The following is a 19,011-nucleotide window of genomic DNA, read 5'->3' as shown; positions in this document are numbered from 1 at the left end:
ATTCCTTTGAAAACTTGTGTTAAGCCATCTATAGTAAAGATAAAAAAAGTAAGTACCTCAGTTAGCTTTGGCTGCATAACAAGCGGGCCCCTGAAACTTAGTTGCTGCAAACGATGATTTATGTGCTCATGTCTTTGTGGGTTGCCCAGGCAGTTCTGGTTGGTTGGGGTGGGTGGTCTAGGAGGGCCTCATGCAGGTTTCGGGGGCTCAGCTGGGTGGTTAAAGGCTGGGATCTCTCCACTCCAGGTTCTGTTCCTTCAGGAAACTAATGATGGTAGAAGGTTCTTAGAAGCAAGAGATGGAGACTTTTCAAACTTTTGCTTGCATCACATTTGCTAACGTGCCATCTGCCAAAGCAGGTCTCAGGGGCAAGATAAAGGTTGAAGAAATATAATCCACCCCTTAATGGGAAGAGAATCAGTTATATTGAAAAGGTTCTGCATATAGAGGTGGGAGAGGTGTGTGATTATTTTATGATATTCCAAAGTAAGTTTGAAGGAGACCAAGAAAGTATTCCAACTAAAGTTACACGTATAACAGAAAGTCATGAAAAATCTCAGATAATTCTGCAAACATTTCAACAGAAAGTATTACTCTATTTCAATCGATAGTCCTAAATGATGGTAATTTTTTTAATTAACAAGTAAACCAACAAAAAGTAATTTTTGAAAGTAAATTCTCCATGTGCCAGTCAAAAGGCTGTGTCAAAACCACAGTACATAAAGCAAAAAGTAATTTCAAAATAAGCTGTTCTTTAATTATAGATCTTGATGAACAAGGAGAGAATGTACATTCTTTAGTCACGCCTCATAAAATCCCTTTTCTCCTCCCAGTAACTCTCCTCTTTCATTGTATTCTTTTGAAATCTCCCCGGAAAGTTAATTTTTTAAAAAACCCTGTGCCCCGCCTCCCAACAGCCCTAATCCACATGGTTCTGATCCTTTTCCTCTGCCCTGTGTTATTGCACCGACCAAAGACTGAAAGAATCCAGGCAACTCAACTCTTACATATGTGAAGAAGCTGGAAGAGACAGGTGCAAAGCAGAAACCTCTTTCTGGGGCAAGTGGATATATGAAAACATTTATGAACTAGTGGGTTTTGTCCTTGTTCACAAAAGGTTTGCCTAGCAAACTTAGTAAATTTATCATACTGCAACTTTATAACTTAGTAAAAAAATAAAACGGGACAATGAGGAGTGAGGCGACCTGCTGATTCCATTCAGTGATGCTCTGTCTCTCATCAGGTGACTTCCATCCTCCCTGAAATTCACCAGACTTTCTTGAAGTTTGATCACATTTACATCTTAGGAGTGAGTTAAACGGACATGGCACAAACTATTACCACTTTCAAACCCTCCAAAAGAAATATTCTTACTGTGTACAAGGAGCAAGGGAAGGAATTTAAAGCATGTAAATATTGCAAAAACATTATTTTATAATAACTCATTTAAAAATTAACTTGTGTCATTAAGAAAAATGATTAATTAGGTAGTTATGGATCCATTGGGACACAAATAAGGCATGTTTGAAGAACAGAATTTAAGAGTCTGTATTCTTCATAAAAATCAACATAGTCACTTATCCAGTAAACTAAATAGCATTAAATACTACTTCTTAACTTTGAATTCCTGAATGCTTGATCTGAATAATCCAAAAGCCATTACACTGAATTTGACTGAAAAATCCTAGGAATCATCTGTGATTCATAAAATGACTTTACATAAACAGGATATATTTCCTTTTAGGCTGATTTCAAAATTTTCTATTTCTTACACATCTCCTTGTGATTTGTTTCCCAAGAATTAGAAAGAGCACTTGTTCCCCTAATGCAAACCAAGTGATGAATTCACTCTTTGCAGGTGAATCTAATACTTCATTAACATTTTAGTAAGAAAAGAGAAAAGACATTAATAAAGAATGAGTTGAAGTAATAAAAAATGTACAACTTTTGTATCATGAACTGACTTTGTCATTTAACTGTTAATGTTCTAGAAAAAGAAAGACATTGCCTATACCGCTTTATTGTTTGGGGAATTTTTTTCTTCTTGTACGTATCTTTCAAGTTACTCAATTTGTAAACAGATCTTTTTCATTTAAGGCATAAAGTCCTTCGTAATAAGGAAGTTAAGAAGCAAACATCAGTACTTATAATTAATTTACTCCATCAGTATTCAACTTCATCCCAAAATGTTTCTGGTGATTTCTCTTCATTAAGAAAATATGTACTATTTTTAGTATGGCAATTTGGAAAATAACATACTTAAAAGTACATAATATACAATTTTAGGCTTAAAATGGTACTGATGCTAAGAAAAATAGGGCTTGGTCTTAGTTTGGATATTCTTTAGCTTTGTTTACTGAGTTATTTCATTGGTATCATAGCCAGTATTATCTACATCGTTTGCTTGAAAATGAGGAATACATCAGTCATGTAAACATGAGCCCAGGGTTTAATTTAAGTATTAAAAATTCTTAATATAAATGGAATTCATTACTATACATTCTATTACGATTTCTTTAAATGTCAGTGTTTTTCACTCTCAAAGAATAAATAAGCAACAAGATCTCGGAAATTATAAAAGGTCTGGTTTCAACACTTCAGGCCAATTGTTACTGGGACTATTTTGATTTCTTTGAGGTCCAAAGCAATTTCTGATTGCATATTGCTGTAACTTTTTGTTCGAGGTAATAGAAGACCCCAAAATAGTTTTTGTTATAGGGCACTTGGGTCTGGAAGAGGTTTGTAATTTTAACATACATACTATAAAGCAGTTACCAGAATTAAATTTAATTAAAAGTCTAATCACAAGACACTGCAGTAAATTTAGCCACATTAAGAGTTATATGTAAGCATGTGTCTAAGAGACCCAGTGTATTTCACTGCTGAGCACAGCTGTAATTTATACAATAAAGGGAATAGCATTACAAACATCTTCAGCAAGCAACATCAAGGCAATGTTTTTCATAATCATATGTGTATATTGTTCCCTGGCTTTAATTGCTTTTCTGCAGGTGTAATTGTCTGGAAAACTCACTTTGAAAGTATTTCTGTTCCTAATTGTTCCCAGGAAATTGCATTTGGAGGTGTAGTTGAGGAGGATTTTATTAGAAAAGCTCATGCAGTATTGAAAACATTAGAGGCCTATCAAAAATGTATCAAGATTGTCAAAACTGTCCACGTGCAGACTTTTAAAGAAAGTGAAATGTGGGATGTGATCCTGATCTCACCGCATCTGGCCGGATGGGCTGTAGAAAGATCGGGGGAGATGTGGTTTGGAGATCTAGGAATGTTTTAATTTATTTTTGACCAACCTTCAAGATCGCTGTGAGACACAGACTAAGGAGGAGAAGGACGGGCAAATGATTCCACCTCACTGGACATTTGTCTACAAATGTGAGGTCGGCATGTAGTAAATGTGCTGGGAACATGAGTCGGGAGTCTTTTGCTGACAAGATGGACAGGCGTGGGGCCCAGAACCCAAGCACCTCAAACATGCCTTTCCTGTCAGGACCACAGCGGGGTATCCCGTATATCTTTGTGGGTAATGTGAGGAAATAACCAGTCAAGAGAATTCCAGCCGTCCAAAGAAAAGAGAGCAGCAGCTCTTCAAAGTCGGCCCAGTGTCTGAGGCTGGACTCCGGCCCTCCTTAGCTGGGGCTGTGGGAGCAGCTGCTGGGTTTAGGGAACCCGACCAGCTGCTTGCAGAGTGAGAGAGAGGGAGAACCCTGCAGGCACCCGCCACGGCGCAAGATCCTCATGCAGGTGATTTCAGTTACCCCGCTTCAGCTAAACGACGCCAGTGCCCCGAAACAGGATTCAGAGTTCAGTTGCCTGTGCAGACGTACTGTGCAGAGGAATTGCATGAAGGACAGACTTCTCTTTTAGCCCTTCAGCTCCCAGATCTCTGCATAAACAACAGACGCACGTCGCAGCCAGTTCCTGATCGCGTCACGCGCCTCCCCGAGGGGGATTGCTGCGCTCAGCTCAGCCACAGACAGCAGAGCGTGTCCTTGTGTTGCTTCCTTGTCTCCCAGTGATAAACCCACTTGGCATTTTACAAACACGGATAATCAAAAAGGGAGCTGGCCATTGAAGATGAAAGTGTAGAAAGAATTGAAAAGTGGTAACACAGGAAGTGAAATTCCAATCACACTTAAATGGAGCTTAGGGGAAGCAGCTGATGGTGGGGGCGTCGGGATGGCTGCTCTTCCAGGGATGAGCGCCTCACAGGCACACGGCAGGCACGCCGATTTCAGGAGTATCATCATCCCCCGGGCCTCTTTCTACTTCTTTATTCCCTATTTCTGTTAATGCCTGTCTTCCTCAAAATGGCTGGAGGTTTTAGTTTTCAGTATTATCTTCTGCTCTTCCTTGTTTCTCCCTCACCAGTCTCCAGTATTTTCCCAACTGAAAAAAACAAACAAACAGGTATTAATATATGTCTCACAGCATTCTTTTAGTGAACTACATTAAGTTTCTTCATAATAGGCTCTGAGAAAAAATTAGTTGCATGCAAGCCAAATCCTTGTCAGCTCTACCCTTGTCTTTTTTCTTATCTGTGATTCCCAGTTCCTACTTCCCAGGCCCGTTACTCTGCTCTTACTTTAATCCTCTCCCAGTGAGCCTTCCAAATCCGTCCTCCACCCTCCCCGTCTCTCAGCCACCCTTTTGCTAATCAGCGAACATAAGCTCCTTAACCAGAACTGTAACACCCTCTCGACTTGGCGTCTGGTCCCCTACAGGTTTACCTCCGACGACTCGTATGCACGTTACATTTCGGCACAGATGAAGCGTGTATGAGTCTCCCGTCCCAACCTTGTCATCACTGCTCTCTAGACCTGTGCTCCCCAACCCAGTTTCTCCTTGTTGCCTCACCTCCAGATTCTTGCCATCTTTGGGGGCCCAGTTAAAAGGTCAACCCCTCAACAAGAATTTCATTCTTGTTATCTCATCTGAAAATAGTCTGTGTTCTTCTCTGGACTCAGTGTTTGCCCTGCTGTTCCTTCCTTCTGAGGTAGGGTCGTCACTACATAGCAAGACATCCAGGCAAGCCTCTTAGTGTCACGAGCTCCTCCCTCCTTCCCACACTTGTGTGATCACACGTCTCAGTAATTCTACGTGGAGCCCCCAGGGCTGCTTCCCCACCAGTACTGCTGCTGCTTCCCTAGTCCAGACCAGCATGACTCACTGGGCCTCTTATCTGACCGTCCTGCAGGGCTGCCTCTTAACCACGGCTCCCACTCTAAGGCACATGTTTCATTTGTTTTCAATTAAAATATTAATTCCATATGGCTGAAAAGTGAATGTATATCTACACATCTTCAAAAGTGTGAAAAAGAAAGGCATGCATCATCCCCGTACTGGACATCATTGTTGCCATGTTCACATACGTCTTACATGGACCTTTGCATATTCTACAGTGTGGGTGTCTATAATTAAATATTGTCTCTCTTGTTCGTTATTTACATTATTTCTAATTTTCAGTATTATACATAATAATACGGCAAATAGTATTGCAAGTAAAGCTTTGCCTCTTTTTATAATTAATACCTTAGAATAAATTCCCAGGAAAATTCTTTCTGGGTCAAATGGTTGAGACATTTTTGTGTATCTTAATACAAATATTTCTATCAAACAAAGCTGATCATACCACTTGCCCCCTTTTAAAAAATACACATTTTGTCTGCTCATTATGTGCAGAATAAATTCGAGTTCATTGTCATGACATTCAAAGTTATTTATTTTCCCAATTTTTGAAATACTGGAATAGTGTTGCAGAAAGATAAAAAGCCAGAAAAGTAGTTTGCTATAATCCTAGACACAAAAGATAGCTACAGTTTAAAATTTGGTATATATTTTTATAATTTCTTATGCAAACACACACACACACACACACATATATATAATATATATACATACGTATATATACAACTTGATTTATCTATCTACTTGTTTAATTATTTTTGAAAAATAGTATCATGCCTTAATATTATTCTGAAGATTTCCTTCAGTCAATAAACATGGTCAAAGTTTTATATCCTTACTTGTAATTCCACCTCATTCTGTTTAGTCATGGAAGAAGATTCCATTGCCTGAATGCACCATAATTTATTTAAACTATACCCTATTGGGATATTTGGGTTGTTTTCAGTTTTTCACTGTTATCAGCCATGCTACCATCCTCCCAATATATCACCTCGAGGGTACTTTCTACGATGAATTTCTAAAGCTGGACTTGCTGTGTATGCACATTTAAGTTTATATAGTCATTACCAAATTGCTTTTATGGAGAGTAGATAATGGCTTCAACAGCATATGGAAAGGTAGAGTCTCCACATTGTCACTGAAACTGGATAAAGTGTTTATAATCTTTGCCAGTCTGGTAGGAAAAAAAAAATCTTTGCATCATTTTTTGTTATATTTGTAACTTTTGTATCTTTACATTTTTAGCATATTAATGAATGTATTTGTTTAGTCACTTTCTGTCTCATCCTCTTTATTGAATTATCCTTCCTATTTCTCTCTGCCTGACGAGGCCCTTCCCAGACATCTTGAGGCAGAATTAAACACACCTGATGCTTTGTTCACATCTCTTAAAGCTTGTGACACTGTGCATTGCAAAGTGTGTTTTGTTTTTTTTTCTTTCATGCCTGTGTCTGAAATGACTAACAGTTCCTTCAGGATGATACTTTTTAAAATCAATTTTTAAACTTTCCCTACCTAGTGGTATGGTGTCTGCATATTGACTTTATTTTTTTTAGAATGAAAAATGGCCATTTCTTTATCTATATTTAAATTTTGTTATATCATTTTTTGTTGTTGTTGAATTTGCAAGGTATTTCCCAAATGGCAAAACTTACAGCATCAGGGTGAATCTTTTTTTGTTTGTCTATGTAAGCTTCTCATTAACATATAACATAGGCACATAAGACTATCCAAATGATAAGTATACAGCTTGTTTATAAAAATACTCCTTGTTACCAGCAACCAGATCAACCAGGGCACAACCAGATTGTGCCCTTTGAACTCCATTTAAACGATCCATTCTTAAGGATAATCACTATCCTAACTTCAGATGGATAATCACTATCCTAATTTGAACTTTATAAAAACCGAATTATACAGTGTGATTAGTTTTGTGTCTTGATTTCCTCAACCTTCACTGCCACTGATACAGGTAAATTATTCCATTGCATGAATACACCATGATTTACTTATTTATTCTGAGTGTTGATGGACGTGTGAATTGTTTTTACCCAGTTTGAGGTTATTGCAAATGACGTGTTGGATATGCTTTCATGTATTATTTGGTGGATGTGTGCATGTTCTTCTCTCAGGTGTACACCTGCACTCAGCTATGGTAGATACTGTCAAACGATTTCCCGAAGTGGTTAAACCAGCGCCACTCCCATCACAGTGTAGGTCACTCCCAGGTACCTCACCTTCCCCTGCACTAAGCATTGACTGTCTTTCATTTTAGCCATTCTAGTGTGTAGTCGTTTTAATTTGCTTTTCCTTGGTGACTGATCAAGGCCATCACTTTTTTATATGTTTATTGGTCTCTTGACTATCCTTTTTTATAAATGTCAGTTGAAGTTTTTTGCCCATTTCTTTTTGCACTGGAATGCCTAGCTTTTACTTTTTGATTAGTATATAGTTTTTATACATCTGAATGCAATCTTTTGTTGATTATATATTCACCAGCTATATTCTTATACTCAGTGGTCTTTTGGTCTCATAATGATGTCTTTTGGTAAAGACAGGTTTTCAATTTCAATGACTCAAATTCATTTTGGCTCATTTTTCTTTTATGGTTAGTGTATTTCTTATCTGTATTTAAATTAAGTTATATCAAATATTTTTGTTTCGTTTCCTTAGTGTTTTTGTGTCCAGTTTAAGAAATCCTGCCTCTCCAAAGTTATAAAAAATATTAGCTTAAGTTTTTTTTGTAGAAGATCTATTTTATCTTCCACATTTATGTTTTCATTTCATCTGGAATTAACTTTTGTGTAAGGTATGAGGATGATGCAAGGAATCTTTTGTCCATAGTGCAGTTCAATTGACCATTTGTTGGAAAGTCAGTCTTTCTCCATTAACTGCAGTGCAACCTTTGTTATAAACCAGATAATTATAATTATATAATTATAGGCCTGTTTCTGAACTTCGTTACATTGATCTATTTGTCCATCTAGTGCAATACCTTTCTATCTTAATCACTGAATTACTTAATAAGTACTGATATCTGGTACTGTATTCCTCCAGCTTTGTTCTTTTTCATATAGATTGCCATGGCTATTCTTGACCCGTTGCATTTCCCATATGAGTTTTAAAAACACTTGTTACTTTCTACAAGGAAGTTGCTAGGGTTTCAACTGGAATCACATTATATCAATAGATCAGCTTAGAGAAACCTGACATCATTTCCAATTCTGAATTTTCTGATCTCTGATATAGTATATTGTCCCATTTATGTAGCTCTTATATAATTTGTCTCAATAATGATAGTTTTCTGTGAGGAACTCCTGTACATCTTTTGCTAGAATTATCCCTAGCTATAGCACACTTTTTGATGATAATGTAAATAGTATTTTTATTTCATTTTCTATTTGTGACTGTTTTGTGAAAATAAATTATATTTTTATATTTATCTTGTATAAATAAATTCACTTATTAATTCTGAGTTCTTAGGTTTTAAGTTTTTTTCTATGTGAACTATCATGTTATCTACATTAATAAAAGATTGGTTTCCTTTTTTGTCAAATCTTTTGGCTTTTTCTTGCCTTGTTGCACTGACTACAGTCACCAGAATAATGATTAGAAGTGGTAATAGTGAATCTCATTGTCCTGGTCCCAATCTCAGAGACTAAACTTTTAATTATTTTTTATTTCAATAAATGTATGTGAATTATATTTTTAAAACTCCATAATGGAAAAAATATTAAATTCTACCACCTAAAGATATAAGATTCAAAAAAAACTATAGGGGCTTCCCTGGTGGCGCAGTGGTTGAGAATCCGCCTGCCAATGCAGGGGACACGGGTTCGAGCCCTGGTCTGGGAGGATCCCACATGCCACGGAGCAACTAGGCCCGTGAGCCACAATTACTGAGCCTGCGCATCTGGAGCCTGTGCTCCGCAACAAAAGAGGCCACGATAGTGAGAGGCCCGCGCACCGCGATGAAGAGTGGCCCCCGCTTGCCACAACTAGAGAAAGCCCTCGCACAGAAACGAAGACCCAACACAGCCATAAATAAATAAATAAATAAATAAATAAATAAATAAATATTAAAAAAAAAACTATAGGAAATTATTGGAATTAATAAATGAAATTATTTATGCAAGACAAGTAAAAATCATAGTGTTTTATACATTTTTTTCACTTAGCAGTACTTTTATGGACTTTCTACGTATCAATATTTACTGAACTTTTAATTCTTTTGTTGTTGGACATTTGTCCTGTTTTCAGTTTATCACCAATTTCAAAATATTTGGATAAATATAAGATGTATATTTCTGTATGTTTGTCTATATTGGTTTCCTTGAGTCAATTTTAGTAATTTCTATTTTCTAGAAAACCATTTTATGCCTAGTTTAAAATATACTGCCATAGATTTATATGTATAGTTATCACTTAAATTAATTTCCTTTTTTCTTTCTTTCTTCATTAGTTTATATTTTTATCAACTACTCCATACACACAGTATAAAAGTAAAATAACTCTACAGTGATGGTTACAACAAGCAGTAGTTCTCTGCATCCCCTAAGTCTCTAGAATTGCTGGATGATGTGAATTTTGCATTTAATAAGCCTAATGTGTCTCGAGTAGCATTAGTAAAGGTCAGTGCATGCCTAGACACATTCTAGTAAGCCCAAAGGAACACCAAAGGTGGAGAAAAGATCCAAGAAACTGCTAAAAAAAAGGAAGATATATATTAGCTAGCCTGATAGAAAACTTCTTAACAATACAGACCAAAAGAAAGAGGTATTTGAAGTACTAAAGGAAAATAACTGTCAACCTGGAATCTGTATTCAAACTACCTGTCATTCCCTTGTAAGTGTACCTATTATGCAATTACTGTTAACACACAAAATACTACTATTGGTTTAGGGATATATATTCACCAGACATATGTGACAGTTAAGAGGAACTTTTATCCAGCTAAGAATATAGCTTAATGCAAACAAAATAAATAAATTATATGGAGACATTGGAAATTGCACAGCACGCCTCTTTTAACTCTTTATAACTCATAAATCACACAGGTAACAAATTAGTAAGTTTACAGAGGATTTGAACCATGCAATTACTAAGCTTATTTTAAAAAGACATACAGCCTTCAACTAGAAACTGCACATTCTGTTCAAGTAAACATGGAACATGTGCAAACGTGATCACAAACTAGGAACAAACTAATCAGTGAAAACAATAAAACAGACAGAATCACTTTTATACTCCACACCATGACCAAAATGGAATAGAAATAGAAATCTGTAGCAAGAAAGAAAACACATGCTCAATTTTGAAAATAAAAGACACATGATTAACAGCTTAGTGTGAAATTTATAGCCTTAAATGCACATATTAGAAAAAGAAGGTCACTTGAAAATCAACAAGTTAAGCTCCAGCTAATGGAATTTGAAAAATGCTATCAGAGTAAATTCAAAGAAGTGTAGTTGAAAAACAACAAATACAGTAAAAGAAATTAATGGAAGAAATAATATAGAGAATTACCAAACCCACAAACTGATTCTTGAAAAGGTATCATTGGTAGAAAAATAACTGACATATTATGATAAAATACAGGAGGCCCAAATAATTGACATTAGAAATGGAATTGAAATATACCCCTACAATAAGGATTACTTTTAGAAAATTTAAGAAAATAATAGATTATATTATACCAATATATAGGAAAAACCTTCCAGCCAAAAGAAAAAAAATGGAAATGATCTGATTCATTTAATGAGGCTAAAATAACCTTCATATCACAAGAACAAGTAAAGGACAGGAAATAAAAATTAAGAGCTGAACTCTGCAATTACTCCCATTTTATATATTGAAAAATGACCTGTATGATCATCTAAACAGGTATAGAAAAAGTAGTTTAATAGAATTGAATACATGTTCGTGATCAACAACATAAAGAGATAAAACAAAAACCTTCCTAGCGTAGTAAGTCGCAGGGGTTTTTTCTTAAAATGATAAAGGGTACGTAACAAAATCCTTCCACAAGAATATAATACAATATATAAATAGTAATAAAAGAGATGAATGCATTACAAAAGTGGGCAATCATATGTGATCAGATAATTCAGAGTCCATGGTCCTATTCTCCACCTAAGACCTTTGATGATCTCATGTAGTCCCATGGCTTAAGACCATTTATTTCCGAAGACACAGGTTTATTATTTCCTTTCAGAGTTCTCTTCGAAGCTCCAGATTCACATGAACAGCTGTCTGCTCAAGTCTCTACTCAATGTCCAGTAGGCATCTTGAACTTACAGGCCCAAATCATAATCTCTGGTCTTCCCACCCCACAGACCTTTCCACCTGCACCCTTTCTCACCTCAGCCCGTGACTTCTCCACCTTTCTCGTTTCTTAGGCAAAAACCTTCGAGTGACCTTGCATCCTCTCTTAATCATACATGGCTCACCCAGTCCTGTTTTCCCCACCTTCAAACCGTGCCCAGAATCTGACAACCTCTCAATACCTCCCCTGTCCAGCTCCTCTGAGCAACAGCCATCTGATTCTTGATTCTGCCTTGCCCTCTATAGCCTGTTGCCAACACAACTGCAGAGCAATTTTTTTAAATCACAGGTGGGATAACTTCTTCACCAAAAACACTGCATTGGTCTGTCACCCAGGGTGAAAGCCAAAATCTTCAGAACAACCTACAAAACCCTATGTGTTGCCCATCTGCCCCCCACTTTCCCCCTCCCCATCCACTACACCCATTATTTCTCTGGCCTCAGTTTCCTTATCAGGCCCTCTCTCTGCTCTGGTTAAATTGGTGCCTGGATGGTCTCAAATGCTGAAACCATGCCCTCTGTGTTGGGCTTTTGCTGGGCTTCACTCTCCCCTCACACCAAATATAGCAACCCCTCCATCTCCTTCAAGTCTCTGCTCAAACCTCTCCTCACCAACATGGGTTAACCAACAACCCCATATAATACCTAAATCTCCCCCCATCCTCCGATCCTGGCATGACCAGTGCTTCTTACTCTGCTCTGCTTTTTTCTTTCCTCAGTAGCATTTACCACTTACTAAAATGCAGTCTTCTTTACTTATTTTTTATGGTTGCTGTTTCTTGCTCATCTCCCCCATTACCAACCATGTAAGCTCCATGAAGGCAGGTTCTTCATTTAGTTCACTGATGTATCCAAAATTCCTAGAAGAGTGCCTGGTTCACAGTCGGTGCTCAGTAAGTGTTTGTTGAATGGCTGAACTATATTGAAAGGGGGTTGCCTTAGACTCACAAAAGGATGTTCAACCTCATGAATACTCAGCGAGATGTGATTTAAACATGATACCTTTCCACGACCATCAAATTTTCTCTTTTTACAACTATTAAAGTCTGATGTTATCAGGTATTGGTGAAGATGTGACAACACAGAGCCATTTGTACTTTATTGTGAGACTGTAAGGAGTTACAGTCACATGCTAGAACAACTTGGTCATTTCTCTTCTTGCGCCTAGAGAGACCCTAGGATGAGCACCATTTGTCATAATAAAATGCAGAAACTATCTTTTGTTAGAGGACCAGACAAATGAAGCATTTCCTCATGCTTCTAAAGCGAGTTAACAAAATCTACATCTTTCAGTTTAGAGGAATTTCACCTTATGCTGAATATAAAAAACAACTTGAAAATAATACAAGCACATACATGCCAAAATGACATCTAGTATGTAATTACTGTTAAACACACAAAATAGTACTGTATATTGTTTGGAGATAGGTATACTACATATGCATGTGAAAATTATAAAAAATGAGAAGAGACCATCACGATTTCAGAATGTGGGGTGAGAGGAAAAACAAATGCATAAGTGGAGAGGCAGGGGAGTAGGACTGGGTCTGTAAAATTTTATTTTTTAAAAAGATCTGAAGCAAATAAGGCAAAATGTTAACATTGGTGGTGGTAGGTATCTAAGTGTCTGCTACATTATGTACTTTCCTCTATATTAAAAATATTTTAAATCAAACATTTTAAAATATACTACATTTTATATTTATGCAGGGTGAGATAGATATTTTCCTTGAGTATATAATATGCACAAAGTAAATAATTGGGATTTGTGTACCATTTTTCGTATGTTATTTATTATGATTTTTCTCTCTTACAATTTTGTGCATTAAGCAGTGAGTAAAAAACAATGAATGAAAGCATTCAGCACATACAGATTTTTGTTGATATTAAACTGTTTTATCTGTCTGAATTGCCATAAAAAGAATTACAGGTCTGCTGCCATCACTGAAAGAGAGCTTCCTCTGACGTAGAGATTTTAAGTTGCTTTGATATTTGTAAATGTGATAGAAGTATGTTAAAATGTTATGAAGAAAGGAGTTTATACTACACATTTCTGCCTTTGTGTTGGTATTTCAAATAATGTATTTTTTCCGAAAATAAAATATATAGAAACAAACACAACATAAGCTGAGATCATTCAGATACAGGTACACAATATCCTCCTGCTGTAAACATCATCTCTGCCAGCGTTTCTGTCCTGGCAAGGATGCTGCCACCTAGTGGGGCATTTCAGGAACAACACTGATACCACACGCATTAACATCCGACGTCTGTTAGCTTAAAACAAAGCTGTATCAGACCTGTCTTTGATTTGTGTGCCCGAGAAAGCTTTGAATGGTAAAAAGAGCTGACAGTCTCAAAAGGCCTGGTTTCATCCTTAAACACACAGCTCAGCATAGAACTCCGTGGTCTCACTGTATCCATCACAGACAGAAGTAGGTGCTTCTGTTTTCTGATGTGCACGAGTGAATCCACTTCTGTGAGGATCCAGGCTCATCCATAACCGTCAGACAAGGCAAGGCGCATTGGGGTGCGGTTTGGTGTGGGTGAAACGGGCTGGTGTGTACCCAGGTTTGGTGCTGGGGTGTCCTCACTGGGCAGGAGGGTCCTTTCAGTCACCGTACCGGCTGTGCTCTCCTTGCAGCCTGCACTTCATCGTGTTTGACACGGAGCTGGCCCATGACATCCTGAAGGTGTGGGACGGGCCGGTGGACAGCGCCATCCTGCTGAAGGAGTGGAGCGGCTCGGCACTGCCCGAGGACATCCACAGCACCTTCCACTCGCTCACGCTGCAGTTCGACAGCGACTTCTTCATCAGCAAGTCTGGCTTCTCCATCCAGTTCTCAAGTAGGTGCACGGCCCCCTTCTTCATGATCTGGACACGGGAGACAGATCCGCATCTGTGTCTTAAGGTTCCCTGGACAAGGGTGTACCTTTTGTTGAGCAAAATACACAATTTTGAAAACACCCATCAAGAGAACGGTTTGTCTTGGGAAATTCTGTTCATTCTCAGATGGGGATAGACAGTGGCCCTCCTTAGTTATGAGGGAAAAAAAACCTTACTTTAAAGGTTTGAGTTAATCAGTCAATATTTAAACTTGGGCCCAGGACAGATGCGGGTCTCTACCAGGAGGTCAGGTTTATCTTTGGTGCTCCCCGCCACACCCAGCACCAGCGCCAGGCTCCCTCACTCCGTGGTCGGTGCCAGGAAGTCTTGATGTCTCCAGGCGCTTCAGTTGTCTGCTCTCAGCTTCCCTGAATAGAAGGGCCCTGCATTTGTCCCTCCTCAGGGCTGATGTTTCAAGTAGCTTATGTAGGATAGTAATCTCTGCAGGATTTAGTGGGCACCACATTTGCACTTTGAAGCTGTTACCTCTTGAAGATGGTTCCCACCTTCACTGTCTAGCCCATTTTTAAGGAACAGTTTCCTGAGAAGGAAGGGGTGGAGATATTTTGTGGCAGTTCCGTCTTTGCGAACCCTTCAAATTGCACCGTGTAGAGGTGTCATATAATGTGGTAGCGCCCAGGGTCAGCCGTCATCGTAAAACTAGCGGAATTTGCACATAAACATATTCTGGCTCAGTTTATCTCTGGGCAGGTCACCGGTGAGCCATATTTAGGATTTACATGAGTAAATGGACTTAGGTCAATTTGATGCTTTAAGAGGTTGGTAATAAAATTAAGGTTAAAGTCTGCACAGTTTCTTACCTCTGGTTCGCTGTGCTTTGAGGCAGTAGTTTGTGAACATGTGTTCATGGAATAGAATCTCTACGTGGTAAAATTTTCACTGGTTTATGGCAAAAATATCAAGGTAAGTTTGCTTCTGCTATCCTGCCTTGGGAAAAAATGTTTTTTATTCCAAGGTTATATCATTTTTGCTCTTTTTTATGAGATAAAAATGGCCTCCATCTTTAGAAATGGTGGTGAGAGTAGGTGAAAGATGTGTGATGTAATGTCCTTGTTTGGCAAAATGAAAAAGTTGGTACCATTATGAGGTTATGTTTGTTTTCCTTTCCTACCCATTCTATACTCTCCTGGCCTTGGTTTCTTTTTCTTTTTCTTTTTTTTAAATAGAATTTATTCTTTAGAGCAGTTTTAGGTTCACAGCAAATTTGAGAGGAAGGTACAGAGATTTCCAATATAACTCCCACTTCCCCCGACATACACAGCCATCTCTGTTATCATCACCCCTGCCAGATGGTACATTTGTTACAACTGATGAACTTACACTGACGTGTCACCACCCAGAGTCCACGGTTTACACTGGGGTTCACTCTTGGTGCTGTACATTCTGTGGGTTTGGACAAATGTGTAACGTCATGTGTCCTTCATTGTAGTATCATACAAAGCAGTTTCACTGCCCTAAAAATCCTCTATGCTTTACCTATTTATTCCTCCCCCATCCCAACCCTTCGGCAACCACAGATCTTTTATCTGTCTCCATAGTTTTGCCTTTTCCAGAGTGTCATATAGTTGGAATCATACAGTCTGTAGCCTTTTCAGGTTGGCTTCTTTCACTTAGTCACATGCATTTAAGGTTCTTCCGTGTCTTTTCACAGCTTGATAGCTCATTTCTTTTTAGTGCTGAATAGTATTCTGTTGTCTGGATGTATCACTGTTTATTTATCCATCACCTACTGAAGGACATATTGGTTGCTTCCAACTTTTGGCAATTATGAATAAAGCTGCTATAAACATTTGCACGTAGGTTTTTGTGTAGACATAAGTTTTTAATTTCTTTGCGTAAATACCAAAGAGTGTGATTGCTGGATTATATGGTAAGAGTATGTTGTTTTGTTCCTGGCCTTTTAAAATCTTCCCTTTTTAAAATTCATGTGGAACCAAGAAGCCACTTATTTTTCTATATTCCTCGTGATTTTCTCTTTCAAAAGACATCTTCCTAGTTTGGGTTAAAGACAAAGGAGAATCCTTTATTATAGTTATTTGAGAGCATAGGCATTTATGTTCTATATTTATAATTATACAAATAATATACTTAATTGACATATTGATGCTTAGGAAGTGATAAACATGAACACGCCCATTAAAGTTCCTACAGAAATGAAACTTGCTTAATTTTTTTAACTTGGCTTTCCAAGTGTTCTAGTTTGAACCATATGGAATTGTCATTTTTGCAGATAAAAATGGTTGAATGTTAGCATTTTCATATGGTTTAACATAGCATTTGGTATACACTCTGGGAAATACCATTTGAAAATGAAATGTTGACTCTGAGGCTTTTGTATGAATGGGTTTCTGCATGGTCTTTAAAACTCTATGGGAAGGAAAAAACAAGATATAAAAACTTTGCTTGGCATAATTTAGAAAAACTTGGCCTGAATTGTGATGCTGAAAATTTGGGTTTCTATCTTGACCTCTAGAGATCTGAAACTGACCTGTCTCTTTCTTTATTGCTTTATTTGTGAATTGAAGATATTGCACCAAATTCTAAGCACCTTTCCACTTGCATCATGTATTTTCCCTTTGCCTTTTTAGATCTGCTGTCCACCGTTTCTCAGTCTACTCTGATCCTAGTGGTGGACATGCGTGGACTATGTTCTGTGCCCTCTGCCTGGGTTCCTCCAGTGGGGCGCTCGGGCAGGAGATGAGAGGTGCAGGGAGGAGAGCAGTGTCGGCGTGTGACACCTCCCTATCAGAGTCCCTCAGCCAACGCTCACTATTTTTCTCAAGAAGCCGTATCCATACATGTCCCTTTCCAGGTTTCTGTAACCAACTCCCAGTGACCACACTTCTACCTGGGCTTCTCCAAACCCAACATTTGTAAAGAAACCCTCTCAAATGATCTATGGGAAGTGTGTCATATGTTTTGTGTTGGATCCTAAATGACACAATTCCCAAAGGAACATTGTCAAGCCTGTGAAACTGACATTCCTATGTCCCAGGAACCCCCTTCAGCAATGGCAAGCTGGGATATCTGGTCAACCTCCCTACACCCATGACCAGTGTGCCACTCTCCACTCCTGCAATTCTGAGCCATCCTTTCCCCACTGTAGAATCCAGCCATGAGACTAAATCAGGCTAGAGTCTTTCTAAACCAAAGGCTTGAATCTCCTTGAAACATGGCAAAAGAGCCTATCCCTCCAGCTCAAGAAGCCTTGCTGCTCTTCTATAAGTGGAAGGCAGGAAAAGCCCATTTATTTGTCTTTATGATCCTGGGACTTTAAAAAAAGAGGTACTTTATGTGTAAGTTAGATTGTGCTGCCATTCCTAAGACAAGCTAATGTTAGAATTTGAAGTATTAGCGCTTATCTATGATTTCAAAATAAAATAAAAAATAATGGAACTTCAATATTTTCCTCAAATAATTGATACTTTGAGTATGACCTTTATTGCAAAGCAAAAATGACATGTATTCAATAGTATTAAATTAGTTTTCTTGGTAAACCATTTTAACTTGATAGTATGCCAATACTATGTGAACTTCGCATTGTAGGTGTAACTCAGTTATTGGAGGGAAAACCCTTATTTGAACATTCGTTTTCCTAGAGACACTTGAATAATCAAACTTTTCTCAATAAAGTTAAAGTGTAAGGATTTAACATCAATGTCACCCTCCCTCTCAGTCACTTAATCCATACCTGGTTGTGGCTTTTTAATTTTGACAATTTCTCTATTATTAGAACACCTTCTTTAACTGCCTTCCATCTCCCCATCCCCTCTTGGTCCTCCTTCTTCCAGTGGCCACTCCATTATAGTCTTTTTTCTGGTTCTCATCTTTCCTTCCCCAAGCTGTAAAGGTTGGATTCCAGTAGGGCCCATCCTCATGTCTCTTTCTCTCCATCAGTACTGACTCCTCGGGTTCCATCGGTCAGCCTCCCAAGACCTCTCCCCTGAGTACCCGAGGTCTCCCTCCAACTTGGTGTGGGGATAGAAAGCAGAGGACATAACACGTGAAACGTGACCACATTTCCAATCCTCTCCTTTCTCAAACCTGGTTTCCTTCAAGCTTTCCCATCTCGGTGAATGTCAGCTGCATTCTGAGTCGCCCCTTTATCTTCCACCCCACATATAATCCAGCATCAAATTCAGTAGGGTCCATATTCAAAATCCCACATCTCTCCCCCTGTACCCCTACTACCTTGATCTGAGTTCTTCCACCCTGGACTGAGCTTCCATGGCTTACAGACTGGCTTCGTCTCCCCGCTCTTGTCCATTTACGATCTTACCTGATCAGAGGAACCAGGATGGGTCTTAATGAGGCACCTTGCTCTGGTGAGAACTCTCCACTGTCTTCCCATCTCAGCCAGAGAGAGTTCTGATTCTCCCCGTTGCCAAAATAAAGGATATAAAAGCTTGTATGCAAACTTATGCAAAACTCTACATTTTCAGTTTTCATCCTTAATTACTGCCCTCCACCCTGTCAACCCCCCTGTAACATACACGCAAGCAAGAGGCGTGTATGTATTTGTATGCACATATTTGGTATATGTTCATTTTACACACTGCTCTTGGCTGTTTTCT

At 38.3% G+C, this 19,011-nt stretch overlaps 1 protein-coding gene across 1 annotated transcript in view; it reads left to right on the top strand.

The window, feature by feature from the left end:
* CSMD1 (CUB and Sushi multiple domains 1) overlaps positions 1–19,011 on the top strand; it is a 1,828,277-nt gene that overhangs the window by 1,553,563 nt on the left and 255,703 nt on the right. The window contains exon 26 of the mRNA XM_057537433.1: positions 14,174–14,376. Coding sequence (XP_057393416.1) covers positions 14,174–14,376 — 203 coding nt within the window. The remainder of the gene's footprint in view (positions 1–14,173; positions 14,377–19,011) is intronic.

The sequence above is a fragment of the Balaenoptera acutorostrata genome, chromosome 21, assembly GCF_949987535.1.
Source record: "Balaenoptera acutorostrata chromosome 21, mBalAcu1.1, whole genome shotgun sequence".
In the NCBI taxonomy this organism is placed as follows: Eukaryota; Metazoa; Chordata; class Mammalia; order Artiodactyla; family Balaenopteridae; genus Balaenoptera; species Balaenoptera acutorostrata.
Note: the sequence above shows the minus strand (reverse complement) of the source record. Positions and strands in the feature narration are given on the sequence as shown.